The 16,862-nt window shown below is 45.3% G+C and overlaps 1 protein-coding gene across 3 annotated transcripts in view; it reads right to left on the bottom strand.

Moving 5' to 3' along the window:
- Positions 1 to 16,862, bottom strand: part of SRPX (sushi repeat containing protein X-linked) — a 100,292-nt gene that overhangs the window by 19,126 nt on the left and 64,304 nt on the right. For all 3 annotated transcript variants that reach the window (XM_029603198.1, XM_029603199.1, XM_029603200.1), the window contains 2 exons: positions 15,834 to 15,960; positions 9,683 to 9,804 (listed from right to left, as the gene is read on the bottom strand). In XM_029603198.1, the coding sequence (XP_029459058.1) occupies positions 9,683 to 9,804; positions 15,834 to 15,960 (249 nt within the window). The remainder of the gene's footprint in view (positions 1 to 9,682; positions 9,805 to 15,833; positions 15,961 to 16,862) is intronic.

The raw sequence follows: 16,862 nt of genomic DNA, 5'->3' as shown, positions 1-16,862 counted from the left end.
CTCAACAATCAATCAGCACATTAAATGTAATCCAATTTATACTATGATACAATGAACACAAAACAATTGGGACAGCCAATATATGACTAACCACAGACCCTAGAAGAATGAGTACTAATCCCAGTATATACAAGGTTCTGAATCCGCAGCATGTGTGATTACTAAAGGAAAGATAGAGAGAGGAGAAAGCAAAACTCCAGAATCCTGCCAAGAGAAGTCTCACCCCTAACTCACCGAGCACCATAGTCAGCTGAAGAACAGCACAGCCATCAGAGTAGCCAAGCAGCGCACCCTGGATACTCCTATCCCAATTCCACTACTCTAATTATAGGGCAAAGGATTCAGGTATTCCCACATGTCTCTAGGGAGATTCAGATTAAGAGGAAGCAGTTTTTTCAATTAAAACCTCGTGTTTTATCCCTTGGTGCCTTATTCTATTTACAATTTCCCTGTAAGTGCATAATTACATATTTGACTTTGTAGACCCAATGCACTAGGAAACTTTTCTTTTGGATAAGTCCTCTTGATGTTACTGGATATCAGGTACTGGTTAGCGGGTTGATCTAACATAATTTCTTTCCTTATTTTTAGAAGATATTTTTAGATATATTTTTAGAAGATATGATCATAAGAAATTGCTATACTGGGTCAGACCAAGGGTCCATCAAGCCCAGCATCCTGTTTCCAACAGTGGCCAATCCAAGTCACAAGTACCTGGCAAGTACCCGGCAAGTACCCAAACATTAAACAGCTCTCAAGCTACTACTGCTTATTAATTAATAGTAGTTTATATGGATTATTCTTCTAGGAATTTATCCAAACCTTTTTTAAACCCAGTTACACTAACTGCCATAACCACATCCTCTGGCGAAGAATTCCAGAGCTTAACTATGCGATGAGTGAAAAAGAATTTTCTCACATTTGTTTTAAATGAGATACTTGCTAACTTCATAGAGTGCCCCCTAATCCTTCTATTATCTGAGAGAGTAAATAGCCAATTTACATTAACTTGTTCAAGTCCTTTCATGATTTTGTAGACTTCTATCATATCCCCCCTCAGCCGTCTGTTCTCCAAACTGACCAGCCCTACCTTCTTTAGCCTTTCCTCATAGGGGAGCCATTCCATGCCCCTTATCATTTTGGTTGTCCTTCTCTGCAATTTCTCCACTGCAACTATATCTTTTTTGAGATGTGGTGACCAGAATTGCACACAGTATTCAAAGTGCAGTCTCACATAGAGCGATACAGAGGCATCATGACATCCACTGTTTTTTTTCGCCATTCCCATCTTAATAATTTCAAACATTCTGTTTGCTTTTTTGACCGCCACAGCACATTGAGCCAAAGATTACAATGTACTTGCCACTATGACACCTAGATCTCTTTCCTGGGTAGTAACTCCTAAGATAGAGCCTAACATTGTATAATTACAGCAAAGGTTATTTTTCCCTATATGCATCACCTTGAACTTGTCCACATTAAATTTCGTCTGCCATTTGGAAGCCCAGTCTTCCAGTCTCACAAGGTCCTCCTGCAATTTATCACAAACTGCTTGAGATTCAAATGCTCTGCATAATTTTCTGTCATCCGCAAATTTGATCACCTCACTTGTCGTTCCCCTTTCCAGAAAATGTATAAATATATTAAAAGCACCGGTCCAAGTACAGATCCCTGAGGCACTCCACTGTTTACCTTTTTCCACTGTGAAAACAGACCATTTAATCCTACTGTTACCTGTCTTTTAACCAGTTTGCAATCAACAAAAGGACATCGCCTCCTATCCCATGACTTTTAAATTTTGTTAGAAGCCTCTCGTGTGGGACTTTGTTGAATGCCTTGTAAATATCCAAATACACCACATCTACCGGTTCACTTTTGTCCACATGTTTTGTTGCCCCCTTCAAAAAAATGTAGGAAATTTGTGAGGCAAGACTTCCCTTGGATAAATCCATGCTGGCTGTATCCTATTAAACTATGTCTATCTAAATATTTTGTGATTTTATTTTTTATAACAGTTTCCACGATTTTTCCTGGCACTGAAAGTAGACTTACTGGACTATAATTTCCCAATTCACCCCTGGAGCCATTTTAAATATTGGGGTTACACTGGCCTATTTCCAGTCTTCAGGTACAAAGGATGATTTTAATAATAGGTTACAAATTAATTGAAATAGATCTGAAATTTCATTTTTTTAGTTCTTTCAAAACCCTTGGGTGTATACCATCCGGTCCAGGTGATTTACTACTCTTCAGTTTATCAATCTGGCCTTCCACATCTTCCAGGTTCATAGTGATTTGATTCAGTTCATCTGACTCATCACCCCTGAATGGGTACCTCCCCAACATCCTCTTCAGTAAACAACGAAACAAATAATTTGTTTAGCCTTTCTGTGATTGCCTTATCTTCCCTAAGTGCCCCTTTAACCGCTTGATCTTCTAATGGTCCATCAACTCCCTCATAGGCTTTCTGCTTCGGATATATTTTACAAAGTTTTTATTATGAGTTTTTTGCCTCTGTGGCCAACTTCTTTTCAAATTCTCTCTTAGCCTGTCTTATCAATGTCTTACATTTAACTTGCCAATGCTTATGCTTTATCCTATTTTCTTCTGAAGGATCCTTCTTCAAATTTTTGAATGAAGCTTTTTTGGCTAAAATAGCCTCTTTCACTTGACTTTTTAGCCATGCCGGGAATCATTTGACCATCCTTTCACCTTTCTTAAGGCGTGGAATACATCTGGACTGCGCTTCTAAGATGGTATTTTTTAACAGTGTACATACCTGTTGCACACTCTTAATCTTTGTAGCTGTATTTTTCAGTTTTGTTTTGTTTTTAACTATTTTACTCATTTTATCAAAGTTTCCCTTTTGAAAGTTTAGTGCTAGAGCTGTGGATTTACTTACTGTCTCCCTTTCAGACATTCATTCAAATGTGATCATGTTATGATAACTATTGCCAAGTGGCCCCACCTCTGATACCTCTCTCTCCAAATCCTGTGTTCGACTGAGAATTAGATCTAAGATTGCTCCCTCTCCCTTAGGTTCCTCCAATATAAAGGAAAATCGGTTCTTACCTGCTAATTTTCGTTCCTATAGTACCACGGATCAGCACTTTTTTACACCGATCTCCTTTGTCTTTTCGCTTACCAGCATATTGGATCGGCTTCCGCTTTGTTTTTTGGTACCACGGATCAGTCCAGACTCCTGGGTTCTGTCCACTCACCAGCAGATGGAGGCAGAGAAAGTTCCAACTGACTCCACCCCTTCCGTGAGGTGCACCTACAGTACGTCAGTATTTAAATGTATCAAAGCAGAAAAACTAAAAAACCCAACTAAGCAGCTAACTGCTAAAATCTGGGAGAACATTCCATAAGAACCAGGCTCACTGACCCAAATGGCAGCAGAGCACCTAACAACATAGAAACAACATTTTATAAGAAAAGTACTTATCTGCAAAGTAAATAACAAGAACGAGCGGACTCTCCGTTATCCTGAAAACTGAAATGGGTGGGACTCTGGACTGATCCATGGTACTACAGGAACGAAAATTAGCAGGTAAGAACCAATTTTCCTTTCCCTGTATGTACCCGGATCAGTCCAGACTCCTGGGATGTACCAGAGCTCCTTTACGTAGGGTGGGATCCTGAGAGTCCCGCTCAGATCACAGCTTCACCGAAGCCCCCAGATCCTGAGGCCTGAACATACAGGTGATAATGTCTAGCAAAAATGTGTAAAGACTTCCAAGTCGCCGCCCTACAAATCTCTTGCGAAGAAACTTGTTGACCCTCCACCCAGGAAGTTGCTTGTGACCGAGTAGAATGAGCATGAAGACCGGACGGAAGCAACCGACCATGAAGTAAGTATGCCAAACCAATAGCTTCTTTTAGCCAGCGGGCTATAGTAGATGGTCCGACATGCGAAAACTATTTGTGACTTCGAGGTAAAGCAATAGGTTCCGCCGAACATCTAGCTTTCTCAAATCCCAAGACTGACGATCTGAAGACTGTGAAGCAGGAAAAGATGACAGATCAATCGACTGATTCAAATGAAAGGAAGTAACCACTTTTGGAAGAAAAGATGGAACAGTCCTCAAAGAAACTCCAGAATCTATAATCCTTAAAAATGTCTTCCTACAGGACAAAGCCTGAAGCTCAGAAACCCTATGGGCTGAAGAAATAGCCACCAGAAAAATCACCTTTAATGTGACATCCTTAAGAGTAGCCCTTCTCAGAGGCTCAAAGGGTGCTGCACAAAGAGCTTTAAGAACCAAATTCAAACTCCATGAAGGGCAAGGATTTTTTAAAGGAGGACGCAAGTGTTTTGTTCTCCGAAGAAAATGAGCTACATCAGGATGAGAAAGCAGGGTGACTCCTTTAATCTTCCCACAGAAGCAACCTAGAGCCATTACCTGTACTCTGAGAGAACTGCAAGATAAGCCCTTAGCCAGATCAGCCTGCAAAAAAGACAAAATGTCAGGAATCAAAGCCTAAGTAGGAACCTCACACCAGGATACGAAAACTCCCCAAACCCTGACATAAGCCAGGGAAGTAGAGGTTTTTTTTGATCTGAGAAGAGTAGTGACCACTGCATCAGAATAACCCTTATCCTTCAAATGGCGCCTTTCAAAAGTCAGTCCACTAGAGAGAAGCAATCTGCCTCTTCCAAACAAACGGGAACTTGGCAGAGAAGATTTGGAAGGTCCCAAAAGCAAAGCGGACCATCCACTATGAGGTTGACAAGGTCTGCAAACCAAGGACGTCTCAGCCATTCTGGAGCTACCAGAATCACCTCCGACGGATGAGATTCTATGCGCCAAAGAATCTTGCCAATGAGAGGCCAGGGAGGAAACACAAAGCAGAATGTTCATTGGCCAGGTAAGAACCAAGGCATCTACTCCTTCTGCCCCTGGCTCCCAACGTCGAATGAAGAAGCGTGGAGCCTTGACATTCCGGAACATTGCCATCAGGTCCATGCTTGGTGTGGACCACTTTTCGCATATGAGATGAAATGCCTGCTCAGAAAGTTCCCACTCCCCGGGATCTAGACGATGGTGACTGAGAAAGTCTGCTTGAACGTTGTTGAGCCCAGTGATGTGAAGGAGATGTTGTTCCGCCCATGCTATCAGGAGCTGAGCATCAAATGCCACCAGAAGGCTCTTGGTTCCCCCTTGGCGGTTGATATAAGTCACTGTTGTTGCATTGTCGGAAAGGATTCTGACTGACTTCCCCTGAAGAAGCAGGAGAAAAGCCTGTAAGGCTAGCCTCACAGCTCTGGTCTCTAAACGATTGACCGACCAACAAGATTCCTCTGGAGACCACTGGCACTGAACAGAGACAAACTGCCCCCCAGCCAGATAGACTGGCATCCGTAGTGACTACGGTCCACACTGGAGCCACTAGGTCTACTCCATGATGCAAATTCTGCGATAGGAGCCACCAACTGAGACTGGAACGAGCAGAGTCTGTAAGAGGAAGGGGAAGATGAAACTGTTCCGACACCAGATTCCAGCGGGAGAGCAATGCTGACTGAAGTGGTCTCAAATGAGCAAAGGCCTATGGAACTAAGTCCAAAGTGGAAGCCATGGAGCCTAGAACCTGTAGATAATGCCAGACTCTGGGAGGAGACTTGGACAAGACTCGAATCTGACCCTGTATTTTGATGATCCGTTCTTCCGTGAGAAAGACTTTCCCCAGTTGGGTGTTGAACAGGGCTCCCAGAAACTCCAAGGACTGGGATGGCACTAAGTGGCTCTTCACCGGGTTGACAACCCAGCCTAATGACTGCAGTAGCTGAAGAACTCGAGACACAGCTGAGCAACAGAGATGTTCTGACTTCGCTTGAATGAGCTAATCGCCTAGGTAGGGATGAACAAAGAATCCCTCTCTTCGGAGCTGTGCAGCTACTACAACCATTATTTTGGTAAAGGTCCTGGGTGCCGTGGTGAGACCAAATGGGAGAGCGCAAAATTGGAAGTGGTCCCCCAGTATTGAGAACCGGAGAAACGTCTGATGGTCAGAATGAATTCCTATGTGAAGATACGCCTCGGTCAGGTCAAAGGAAGCTAGGAACTCGCCTTTGTGGACGGATGCCAAGACCGCTCTTAAGATTTCCATGCAAAACCTTGGGATTCGCAGACATAGATTTGACTCTTTTTAGGTCCAGAATGGGACAAAATGTGCCATCTTTTTTGGATACGATGAAGTAGATGGAATAACAGTCCTTTCGTCACTCCAACGGAGGTACTGACACAATGGCCCCGAGCTCGCTTAGGCGATGTAAGGTGTCCCGCACCGCCTGACACTTTTGATTGTAAGAGCATGGAGAGACAAAAAAACAATCGTGAGGGCGCCATACAAAATCTAAAGCGTAGCCTTGTTTTATCACAGTAAGGACTCACCGATCCGATGTTATTTTGGCCCATTCCTCGAAATAGAGAGACAATCTGTTTCCCACTATTGGAACCAAGGAACGGACCGGCCTCATCTCATTGAGAAATTTTCGCTCCACCAGAGGATTGGGAGGGACCAGGTCTCCCATAATGACATCTTCGAAAGGACTGAGGCCAAGATTTCTGTCTTGCTGGCTGTTGCTGAAAAGAAGAACCTGAAGAGCGGGAGGAGCGAAACCTGTGCTTTCCTCTGAAACAGGATCTGGAAGGTAATGATCCACTTGTCTTGGGCCTATCCTCAGGCAGACGATGTACCTTATTTTCTCCTAAGGAATGAATCAAGTCTTCAAGATCTTTCCCAAAGAGAAGTTTACCCTTAAAAGGTAAAGATCCCAATTGAGCTTTGGAAGAGACATCCACAGACCAGTGTCTTAACCAGAGAAGTCTGTGGGCAGAGACAGCCGAAACCATCGATCTGGCTGAGGTACGTAACAAATCATAAAGAGCGTCAGCACTGTAAGCAACAGCAGCTTCCAAACGCCCAGCTTGAATAGCTTCAGACTCAGAAAGAGAAGAATTATTCTGCAGGAGCTGAACCCAGTGGAGCCCTGCTCTTAAGGCGAAACTGCTGCACATAGCAGCTCGGACACCAAGAGCCGAAACTTCAAAAATCTTTTTTAGATGAACCTCCAGCTTATGATTCTGAAGATCTTTGACAGCTGTAGTACCGGTTAGCGGAATAGTAGTCTTTTTGGTAACCGCAGAGACCGCTGCATCAACCTTGGGAACCTGTAAAAGGTCCAAAGCATCCTCAGGCAGAGGATATAGCTTATCCATGGCCTTGCTGACCTTCAGTCCCAAGTCAGGCGTGTCCCATTCGCAAAATAATAAGTCTGTGACTGAAAGATGAAATGGAAAAGACTGAGTTGGACCACGAAGACCAACCATGACCGGATCAGTTGAGCCCATATGAGAATACTCTGGCGGGGAATCAACTCCCAACTCCTCAAGGATAGCAGGAATGAGAGGAATAAGCTCATCTTTCCTAAAGAGGCGGACCACTTTAGGATCATCGCCTTCGACCACATGGGGATCTTGAGAGGGCAAGGGATCCTGAGCAGAATCAGGATCTTGAGGAGGAATATCGCTTGGGTCACCCTGGTCTCTGAGGTATCAGGAGAGGAGTCAGGTAAGGGCCGAGACACAGGAGTCCTAAGAGAGCGTTTAGTTTTAGGAACGTCCATCCCCCACGAGGAAATGTTCCTTTTGGAAGCTGCTTTATGAGACAGCGGTACTGAAAGAGAAATCCCTTCAGGATTCCTTCTAGAGGACTTTCTAGCCTTGTAAGCTTTATGTAAAAACATAATAAAGTCTGAAGAAAATGAAGAAGAGGAATCTGAAGTCCCCTCAGGACTCTCCTCACCAGCAGGAGCTGAATTAGCCAAAAAATCACCTCCCTTGGAGGCTACTTGCTGTGGAGAAAGAGGAGGAGGAGAAAACCTTCCCCTCCGGAGCGAGGGTAGCAGCACGAAGAGAGCCTAAATAGCCTCCATTGAAGCAGTAAGCGGTAAAGAGGCTGCAGCAGAAAGACATGGGTGTCCCGGTCTAGCAGAGTGACAGAGAAAAGAAGAAATGGTAAGCCCAGCTGCCCCCGAAGATCCCTCCCCCCTGGGGAGGCAAGAGGAACACAGGTCATTGAGAGATACTCTCACCCGCACATCTCCACATGCGCGGCAGGCCGGACCACGTGGCATTCTGAAGAAAAACAAGCCGGCTGAGGAGAAAACGAAACTAAAATAAAAAAAAGCCCGCCGACCGCCCAAAACAGCGAAAAAGACAACGGGAAGTTTGAACGGGTAAGCAAAAGGCTTTAAAAATTATGTACTTCGGAAAGAACACAAATAAATAATTAATTCAATTTTTTTATTTTTTTTTTTATATATGACCTGAGTAGAAGCTGGGTCCTCTGCTCCGCGGGGTGAGTGAACCGGGCTCACCGGTATCACCCCAAAAGCTGCAGCAAACTGAGGCCAAAGGTTCTCAACCCCTAAAGCCAAGAGCCTCCAATACCAGGGAGGATGGTCCCCTCAGGACCTGCCAACTCCCTGGGAGGCTAGACTCCGCTTACCTTTCCTCATCAAAAAAGACATTTATTTATTTATTTTTTAAAACTAAAGTAAACTAAGAAAACAGTAAAAGAAAAGTAAAATTTACAAGAAAAAGAATTTTTTTTTTTTTTTTTTAACTAACTGACTAAGAACCAGACTGTAGGTTTTGCACCTCCACCATCTGCTGGAGGCAGAGAAATACTGATGTACTGTAGATGTACCTCACGGAAGGGGTGGAGTCAGTTGGAACTTTCTCTGCCTCCATCTGCTGGTGAGTGGACAGAACCCAGGAGTCTGGACTGATCCGGGTACATACAGGGAATGAAGATTATGTAGGATCTGATGTGCTTATTGTAGTTATTTGAATTGTTTGGTTTCCTTTTCTTGGTTTCTATCATGTTTTGTAAATAAGATTTAAAATCAGTAAATAATTACAAAGGGCTCGGGAGTATCTTAAGCCCTACGAATGACACTGTAGCCTCCAATAAGGATGATAACAATCTACAGTCCTACGGATATAAACATCAGCTCAAGAACTAAGGGAGCCTACATATTCAGGGTGTGAGCACTGTACATCAGCCCGGACTCTTCTAGGACCATTCTACTCTCCCTGGTATGATCCAGGGACATAAAGGAGGAAAGACCAGATCTATTGCAGGGTTTCTTTAAATTTTGGCCTATAAGAAAACACTGAGCACCTCTGATCCCAGATCTTTTGCATGCAGTTTCTGGAAGCAGTTTGCAGATGGCATGAATGTTATCACTGGCTTTCTTGTAGCCAGTTTCATTAGTCATTACGATCTTAGTTTTGTTTTTTCTTTTCAAATCCCCATTAATCTGTCAATTTGCAGGACATGCACCATTCAGAATCCAGTGGGCACCCAGGGAAAGCCATGGTTGCCTGTGGCAAGCTTTCTGCTGCCAAGTGAAGAGGACCCCGCTGCTGGTTTCCCATGGTGGACCTGAGGACTGGCCCTGGGACCTTGCAGCCTTATAAGGGATCCCTCCAAAGAGCCATGTGCTGTACAGTGGGATACACATCAAATGTATTCAAAAAGGAAACTGTCCTCATCACTCTGGGTCACACCCCAAGTTTTCTTGCAGGACCTCATCAGGAATGTGTCATTAACTTGCCTTGCTGCTGTATCCCCCTGGAAGGCTAGCAAAAGAGTTCTAGATGATGCTTACCTTGGACTCTAACAGTAAACTTGCAGGAGGCCTTGTTTTCAGCTCTGTCAAACACAGTGTACTGGATTTTATGGTACCCTTCAGAAAACTCTGATCCTGGGGGGAGTCCCTTCAAGGTCACACTGAAAACAAAAATGCACTTGTTAATTTGTATCAATCAATTTCTTCTTAAAAATAAGTAGAGTATGGTAGCTGCCACCTTTTCCACTTGCACTTGTAAAAACGAGAGTCAAACAAGCAAGCTACAGGACGGCCTAAAGTGCAATGGCTTGCTCCTACTGGAAGGACTCTGCTTGGCTTTTGGAGATTTTACCATGGGAGTTCATGCTAAAACCATGCAAGATAAAACCTAGTAGCACTGTTTGTAAGTTAATTAATGACGCATAGACCATGGGGCTCATTGGTGCTACATTACATAATATTTTCTGGAAGAAGGGCTAAAGAACCAAAGGCAGCATCAAGCTGTGGCAGAGAGTGGCAGATGGCATCAGATATCCTGGGGAACTGGGCAGAGCGCTGGCACATGAGGCTCGGGGGGGAGTATAGTGTAATATGATTGGGACACAGGGTGTATGCAGGAGGGCTGAAACTGATGACAATAAGTAGGAAAAAGACCTGGACGTCATAATTAAAAATCAGAAATCAGTGTGCGCTAAACAAAGGATCACGATATCACTCCCCTGGTACAAGGTGTTTGTCAGGCTGCTTTTAAGCCTTGGAGGGCAATTCTGGGCATCCTCCATGAGGACATCCAAATTGTCAGGAAAAAATGCAAAATTAAAGCCAGCAAAATGCTAAAGGGGTTAGGGAGCTTTACATGTGCGAAAAAATGTCCAAGCTATAACCATTTCCCTGTAAGTACACAGATCAGTCCAGACTCCTGGGTTTTGCCTCCCTTCCAGCAGATGGAGACAGAGAAAACATTTGCAGGCACTGCCTCTTAACCCGGTGTGCCACCTGCAGCTCCTCAGTGTTTCTCAGGCTCCAGCAGATGGAAGAGGTGCAAAACCTGCAGTTCTGTACCTAAGGAAAAAAAACAATAAAGGAAAAAGAGAATAGATTAGGTGAAATTCTCTCCCAGGAGGTTGGCAGGTCCTGGTGGGATCATCCCTCCAGGTTTTTCAGAGGAGGATAAGCAGGAGTTGGGGACCCTTCATAGATCACTGATCCACGCCAGGGGTGACAGCCGGTGGTCCTGTTCCCTCCCCTCAGAAGACTTGGGAAAAGCCTCTGCCAACTTCAGATAAGGCTATTAGCTTCTGTTTCTCACTGATTCCTGTCTGTATTTTCTAAAGTTTATTAAAAAAAAAAAAAAAAAAGGAAGAAATAGGCAAAGGACAGAGAACATGTTTGTTGGATTCCTGTCGGTGGCAGAAGGGTTCTGGGTGAGTGGGGCTATCCCTCTGCGGTTCCCAGCACGTCTCCTTTTTGACATATGCTGCGCAGTTGTTTACAGTGCCAGGCCATGCTGCGTGGCTGCCACTGCACTGCGTGCAGAGAGACTGCCTTTCGCTTTTCTAGAGCCGGCCGCGGGGAGGGTACATCGGGGGGGGGGGGGGGGGGGGGGACACCGCACCAGCATTGACTTTGCAGCAGGGGTCCGGTGGGCCTAAAGCTGCAGCGCGTGAGGCTGTTGATTCATTCCCGCTGAGCATGGGAACAGCGGCCATTTTGGATTCCTTCATGCACAAGGCACAAGCTGCAGCAGGGGAAGGGGATATCCCTCCCGCACATTCTGCGGCAGATCTCTCAACGGAGGAGACCCAGGGAGTCCCTGGGGACCTCTCAGGGGAGGAGCTGGATCCTCTGGAGGAGGATGTGGAGAGTTCCTCCCCTTTTTCATCAGAGTTGGTTTTATTGCTGCATCAAACCTATTTGGCTCGTAAGACCACGAAGCGGCCCTCTTCTAAGCAGATCCTCCCCCAGGAAGAAGTCCATATTTTTGGGGGCTTCAGGGACCACTAGGATTCAGAGGATCCTGGGTCCTTCTGGGACAGGGGTCACCAAAGAGGGTTCCTCAGAGGAGTTGGCTCAGGGATTGCCATCTGGGGAAGATTCTCTCAACAAGGATATTTTTCACTCGGTGCAAGGGCCGGAGGATGATGCTGGAAAGGCCCGATCAATGGAGGGTGACGATCCTGAGGTGGTTCGCCTTTTTCAAAGGGAGGAACTCAGACCCCTGATCCTGCTGAGTCTGGTGGAACCGGGACTATAAGTTCCACAGGAGCAGGCTGACCTGGAGGAAGTGGACCCGGTCATGTCCGGCTTGAAGTGTCCAGCCAAGACCTTCCCTTTCACAGGTTAGTGAAAGAGCTGGTGGTCAGGGATTGGGATACTCCAGAGACTGGCCTTAAGGTGAGCAGAGCCATGGATAGGCTTTACCCTTTGCCCAAGGACGCTCTGGAGCTCTTGATGGTGCCAAAGATGGCTGCATCGGTTTTGGCAGTTACGAAGAAGACTACCATTCCAGTAGCTGGGGCAGCAGCTCTGAAGGATCTTCAGGACAGGAAGCTCGAGGTGCATCTTAAAAAGATTTTCAAGGTGTTGGTGCTGGGCATCCAGGTGGCTGTCTGCAGCAGCTTTATGATCTGGCCTAGTTTGCGATGGGTAAAACAGTTGCAAAGTGACAGGAATATGACATCCCAGGAGTCTGAACAGGCGAAGCGATTGGAAGCAGCGGTCACTTATGGGGCGGATGCTTTGTATGACCTCGTTCGCACGTCTTCTTGAACAATGATGTCGGCAGTCTCAGCCAGGAGAATTCTTTGGTTGAGGAACTGGTAAGCGGACGTCTAGTCCAAAGTTCAGCTGGGAGCGTTGCCTTTTAAGGGCAAACTTCTGTTCGGAGAGGACTTGGAGCAGATGATAAAGAATTTGGGAGATAACAAGGTCCACAAGGGACCAGAGGAAAAGCCAAGAGGGTCCAAAGGTTTTATCCCTGTGTGTTCTCATTTTCAGGGGCAAAGGCGTTTCCGCCAAAGCAGAGCTCTGAGTGGTGGTCAAAGGCAGAATTTGGGAAGGTCGCAGTCCTGGAACCAGCCATTTTGTGGGCACAGACCGAATTGTGACAGCTCCGGACAAGGTAGTGGTAGAGGCAAGCCTGCGCAATGAGACAAGGCAGGCCCACTCCTCAGTTCCAGTCATCGGGGGTCGTTTGACTCAATTTTACAAGGAGTGGGTCAAAATCATATCAGATCAGTGGGTTCTAAGCATGATAGGACAAGGCTACACTTTAGAATTTGCTTGGCCGCTCAGAAACCTTTTTATAGTGTCTCCTTGTGCCTTGGCAAAAAAGAAGTTGATCGTTCAGCAGACCATACAGCAGCTGCAATTGTTGGTGTTGTGTTTTAGACATTGAGTTGTGGACCCCTGGTCACTACAAGAGATGACTCCTCCCACAGGGCAGAGCCCTGTGGGGACTTGTAGTGATGGCCTGGTTCTTAGCAGTAATACACACAGCAGAACGATAGGCTTTATAATACAGCAATGTAGTTGGTGGCCTGGGGATCACTTTTGTCTAGCAGCTTAGCTTTTGAAAGGAAGCAATTAAGAAAGAAAGGATATCTGGAGGATGTTCTTTCTACTCTGCTGCAAGCTCGCAAGTCCTCTACTTCCTTGGCGAATGTCTGGGTTTGGAGAGTCTTTGAATCTTGGTGCATGGAGCAGGGGGTTGATTCTTGTCGAGCATCTAGCCTTTTTGCAGAGAGGCCTGACAAAAGGTTTGTCTTTTAGTTCCTTGAGGGTGCAGGTGTTGGTCTTGGGCTGCTTCCTGGGCAGAATGTCATCTAGTGTTGCCACAAGAGATTTGCAGGGTGGCTACTTGGAAGTCTTTGCATACCTTTGGGAGACACTACCAACTGGACATCCAAGCCTCAGATGATCACAATTTCAGTGAAGGTGTACTTTGAACAGGACTCTCACAGTCCCACCCCAGTTAGGGAAGCTGTGGTACATCCGAGGAGTCTGGACTGATCTGGGTACATACAGGGAAAGGAAGATTGGTTCTTACCTGCTGATTTTGGTTCCTGTAGTACCACCGATCAGTCCAGAGTCCCGCCTGGTGGTGGAGGGAAGGTTTGGAGAGTCCACTCGGTTTTGTTTACCATAATAATTCTGATGAATTTGAAGAATGGCATAGGTTTCTCATTAGCCTTTTCAAGAAAAGTTCCAAATTTGGTTTTCAATTTATTAAATTCCTCTTTTCCTCATATTATAGAGTTGATTTATTAGAAGTTTTGTGAAATATTTTTGGCTTGGGTACTGAGTAATACTGAGAAGCTGCAGGTGGCACACTGGGTTAAGAGGCAGTGCCTACGAAGTTTTTCTCTGTCTCCATCTGCTGGCAGGGAGGCAAAACTCAGGAGTCTGATCTGATCTGTGGTACTAAAGGACTGAAAATTAGCAGGTAAGAACCAATTTTTCTTTCCTTTGGGTAAAACAACAAATAGAAGAAAGGGTGGGAAAAGATTTCTCCCCCTTCTGAGGAGAGGGGATCTTCCTCCAGCAAGTGAGATAGGAGAAAAGTTTCATTTATGTGCCAGCACCCCAATAAACCCCAAAAATAAACTATCCAAAGTCCCAGTACTGAGCCTTTTCAAAGACAGTCAGGACAAGGATGGAAGAAGTCAAGAAAGCTGGCCTGGATAAGGAGCGCACAGGCTGCTGCGGTTGGGATGTCTCCTCAGCAGAGTAACGGGGCAGGCAGGCAGTCTTTTCCTATCACTTCCTAACTGCTCAGGTTTCAAAGGGTTTAGGCTCCTATCTTTTGGAGTTAGATCCCTAAATTGGCCCTTGTGAAAATCTACTAGGGCCAAGTTCCTAAATTCGGGCTCCTTGGTTTTTTAAGCTGCTAAATTTAGGATCTTAAAAAGTGGCTGGTGGTGGGGGGGGGGGGGGGGGTAGAGAAGGGATTCTAAATCTAGGGAAAAAAATAAGAACATAGGACCTCCCCCCCACCAATACTGGGTCAGATCAAGGACCCATCAAGCCCAGTATCCTATTTCCAGCAGTGGCCACTGCAGGATACAAGTACCTGGCAGGGCCCAGGCTGCTTCCCACATCAGCCGGCTTCTACACTTAGCTGAATTTTCAGCTGAAAACATGCAGGTCCATAACCGGTAGGCTGGCGAGTGGCAAAATTATCCAGATAAAGTTATCCCAATAATTTTAGCCCAATATCCAGAAAGAATATACTCAGTGAATGTTATCCCGGTAAGTTTTAAACCTAAGTGGCCATATCCAACATAAAAATAATACAAACAAAAGCCTCAAAAACAAACAGACCCAATCCTCTACTCCCAACTACCATCTTCCAAAATAATTTACAAAATGTCAGGACTATAGCACCCAATCCCCAAGCCCCCCCCTCCCCCATAAAAAAAACTAATTTAACACAACTGCTGGCCAAAAAGGCCTGCACCCACTCTCCCCAAGATATCTCAACAAGAGGCCTGGCTGCGGGGCCACCTCCAGCCCCCAGTACCCACCTTCCCCACTCACCCAGAGCCCTCTAAAAGCTCCAAGGTGGAGACCAAAGGTGGTCGCGTCTTACCGTGCTCCCGGTGGTGTCCAAGCTCCCAGTGTACACTAGCAACATTGCTGTACTTAACCAGCCACATGTCGAATACTGCCAGTTAGGTTTAACATTATCCAGGTAATTGTACCTGGACCCCGCTAAACCTACCCAGCTACGTTTAAGCCCTGCCCCTACAATGCCCCCCATGCCGCTGCTTTTATAACCAGCTTAGCCAAATAAATAAAGGAGTAAATGACTTATCCAGCCAGCAAGGGGAGACATTTAATGCCCAGGTTTGTCTGGCACAGTCCCAAACTTAGCCACACAAATCCTTGGGCTCCTAAGTTTGGCTGAAACTAGGGGGCCTGATTTAAGTACCCAGCTTAGGTGCCTGAACATAGGCATTCAACTGTTCCTGAATATCAGCCTCTGTGTTACTAAGTTTTGGGAGGAAAACGTATGGGTGGGTGGGCTTGACGATATACAGAGTCAGTATTGAAAGATTGTGATCCCCATATTCGAGGCCAGGAAGGCATTTTATTTAAATTGCTTCAAGGTGTTGCTTGATTAGCCCGAGATTCACGGTTGGAGGAAAGGGGAGGGAGGTTCTTAAGTGTTGGCGAGCCTTCCACTTACTCTGTCAGAATTCCATCAGCAGTGTCCCTGCCCTCGGGGGTGTCCCAGAACACTCTCACTGTCTTCTTGTTGGGCTCTGCAGTCTTCTCTTTCACACTTGGACACTGGATTCTGGGAGGTTCCACATCTGGTAAACCGAGCATATAAAATGTTACATGAGGAACGTCGGGGCATCAACAGAAAACGTTCCGAGGGTTACAGCGGAGCAGAAACTGAACAAGAGTCAGTCTGGTATAAAGCTAGGGCCATACTAGGATGCATTAACCCATGGATCACATGCAAGACACACTGCAGACACAATCGGTAAGGCCGCTGGCCTAGGACTGGTGGCCCTGAGCAATCTCCTCAGCTCTCCTTGGTTTGCCTTCATTTTTTATGTTTTTAGTGCTTCAGTCATTGCAATCTTTTTTTCCCACCCTAGGAGTGGCTGCACATGGTCATTTCTGAAGCACCATGCTATATATTAAAGCCCTACAATACCCCACTCGCTATTGGTATAATACATTTTTAATATGGGATGAGATAGGTTTCATACTTTATCTGTTGCATGCCTCCACGGCCTTGCTACAGCTATTTTTCGATTGTAATCATGACCCTACCTCCCTCCCACTCTCAATTGTAAATTTTATTAAATATTTTTTGGTTTTTTTGTTAATGAATTTTTTTGTAAAAACAATAATATTTTTTAAAAAGCTCTTTGTGCATTTAACACCAATCTGACTGGCTTAGGGCTGCTCAGCTTTACTTTAGATGTCCCGAAAGCACTTTCAAAATGTCTCTGTTTTATGCGCCAACCTAAATGGATTTGTGCTAAGCGCTACTGCAAATTATTCTGTGCTTTAAATCTCACTTAAATCCGCTGAGCACACCACTTGAAAATATTCAAAAAAACGCTTTCTCACAATCCAGCTATACACCTCTTAGAATTCTTATTAACTTTAAATGTCCCGAAATAACTTATCTGTGAAGTTCCCCCAAAGTTTAAAAAAATGAAAACGCCATTTTGTATCAGGAGATGAAACCCGACAG

This window comes from Rhinatrema bivittatum, chromosome 5 (assembly GCF_901001135.1).
Source record: "Rhinatrema bivittatum chromosome 5, aRhiBiv1.1, whole genome shotgun sequence".
NCBI lineage: Eukaryota > Metazoa > Chordata > Amphibia > Gymnophiona > Rhinatrematidae > Rhinatrema > Rhinatrema bivittatum.
The sequence above is the reverse complement of the archived record's forward strand: the minus strand, read 5'-3'. Positions and strand labels throughout refer to the sequence as shown.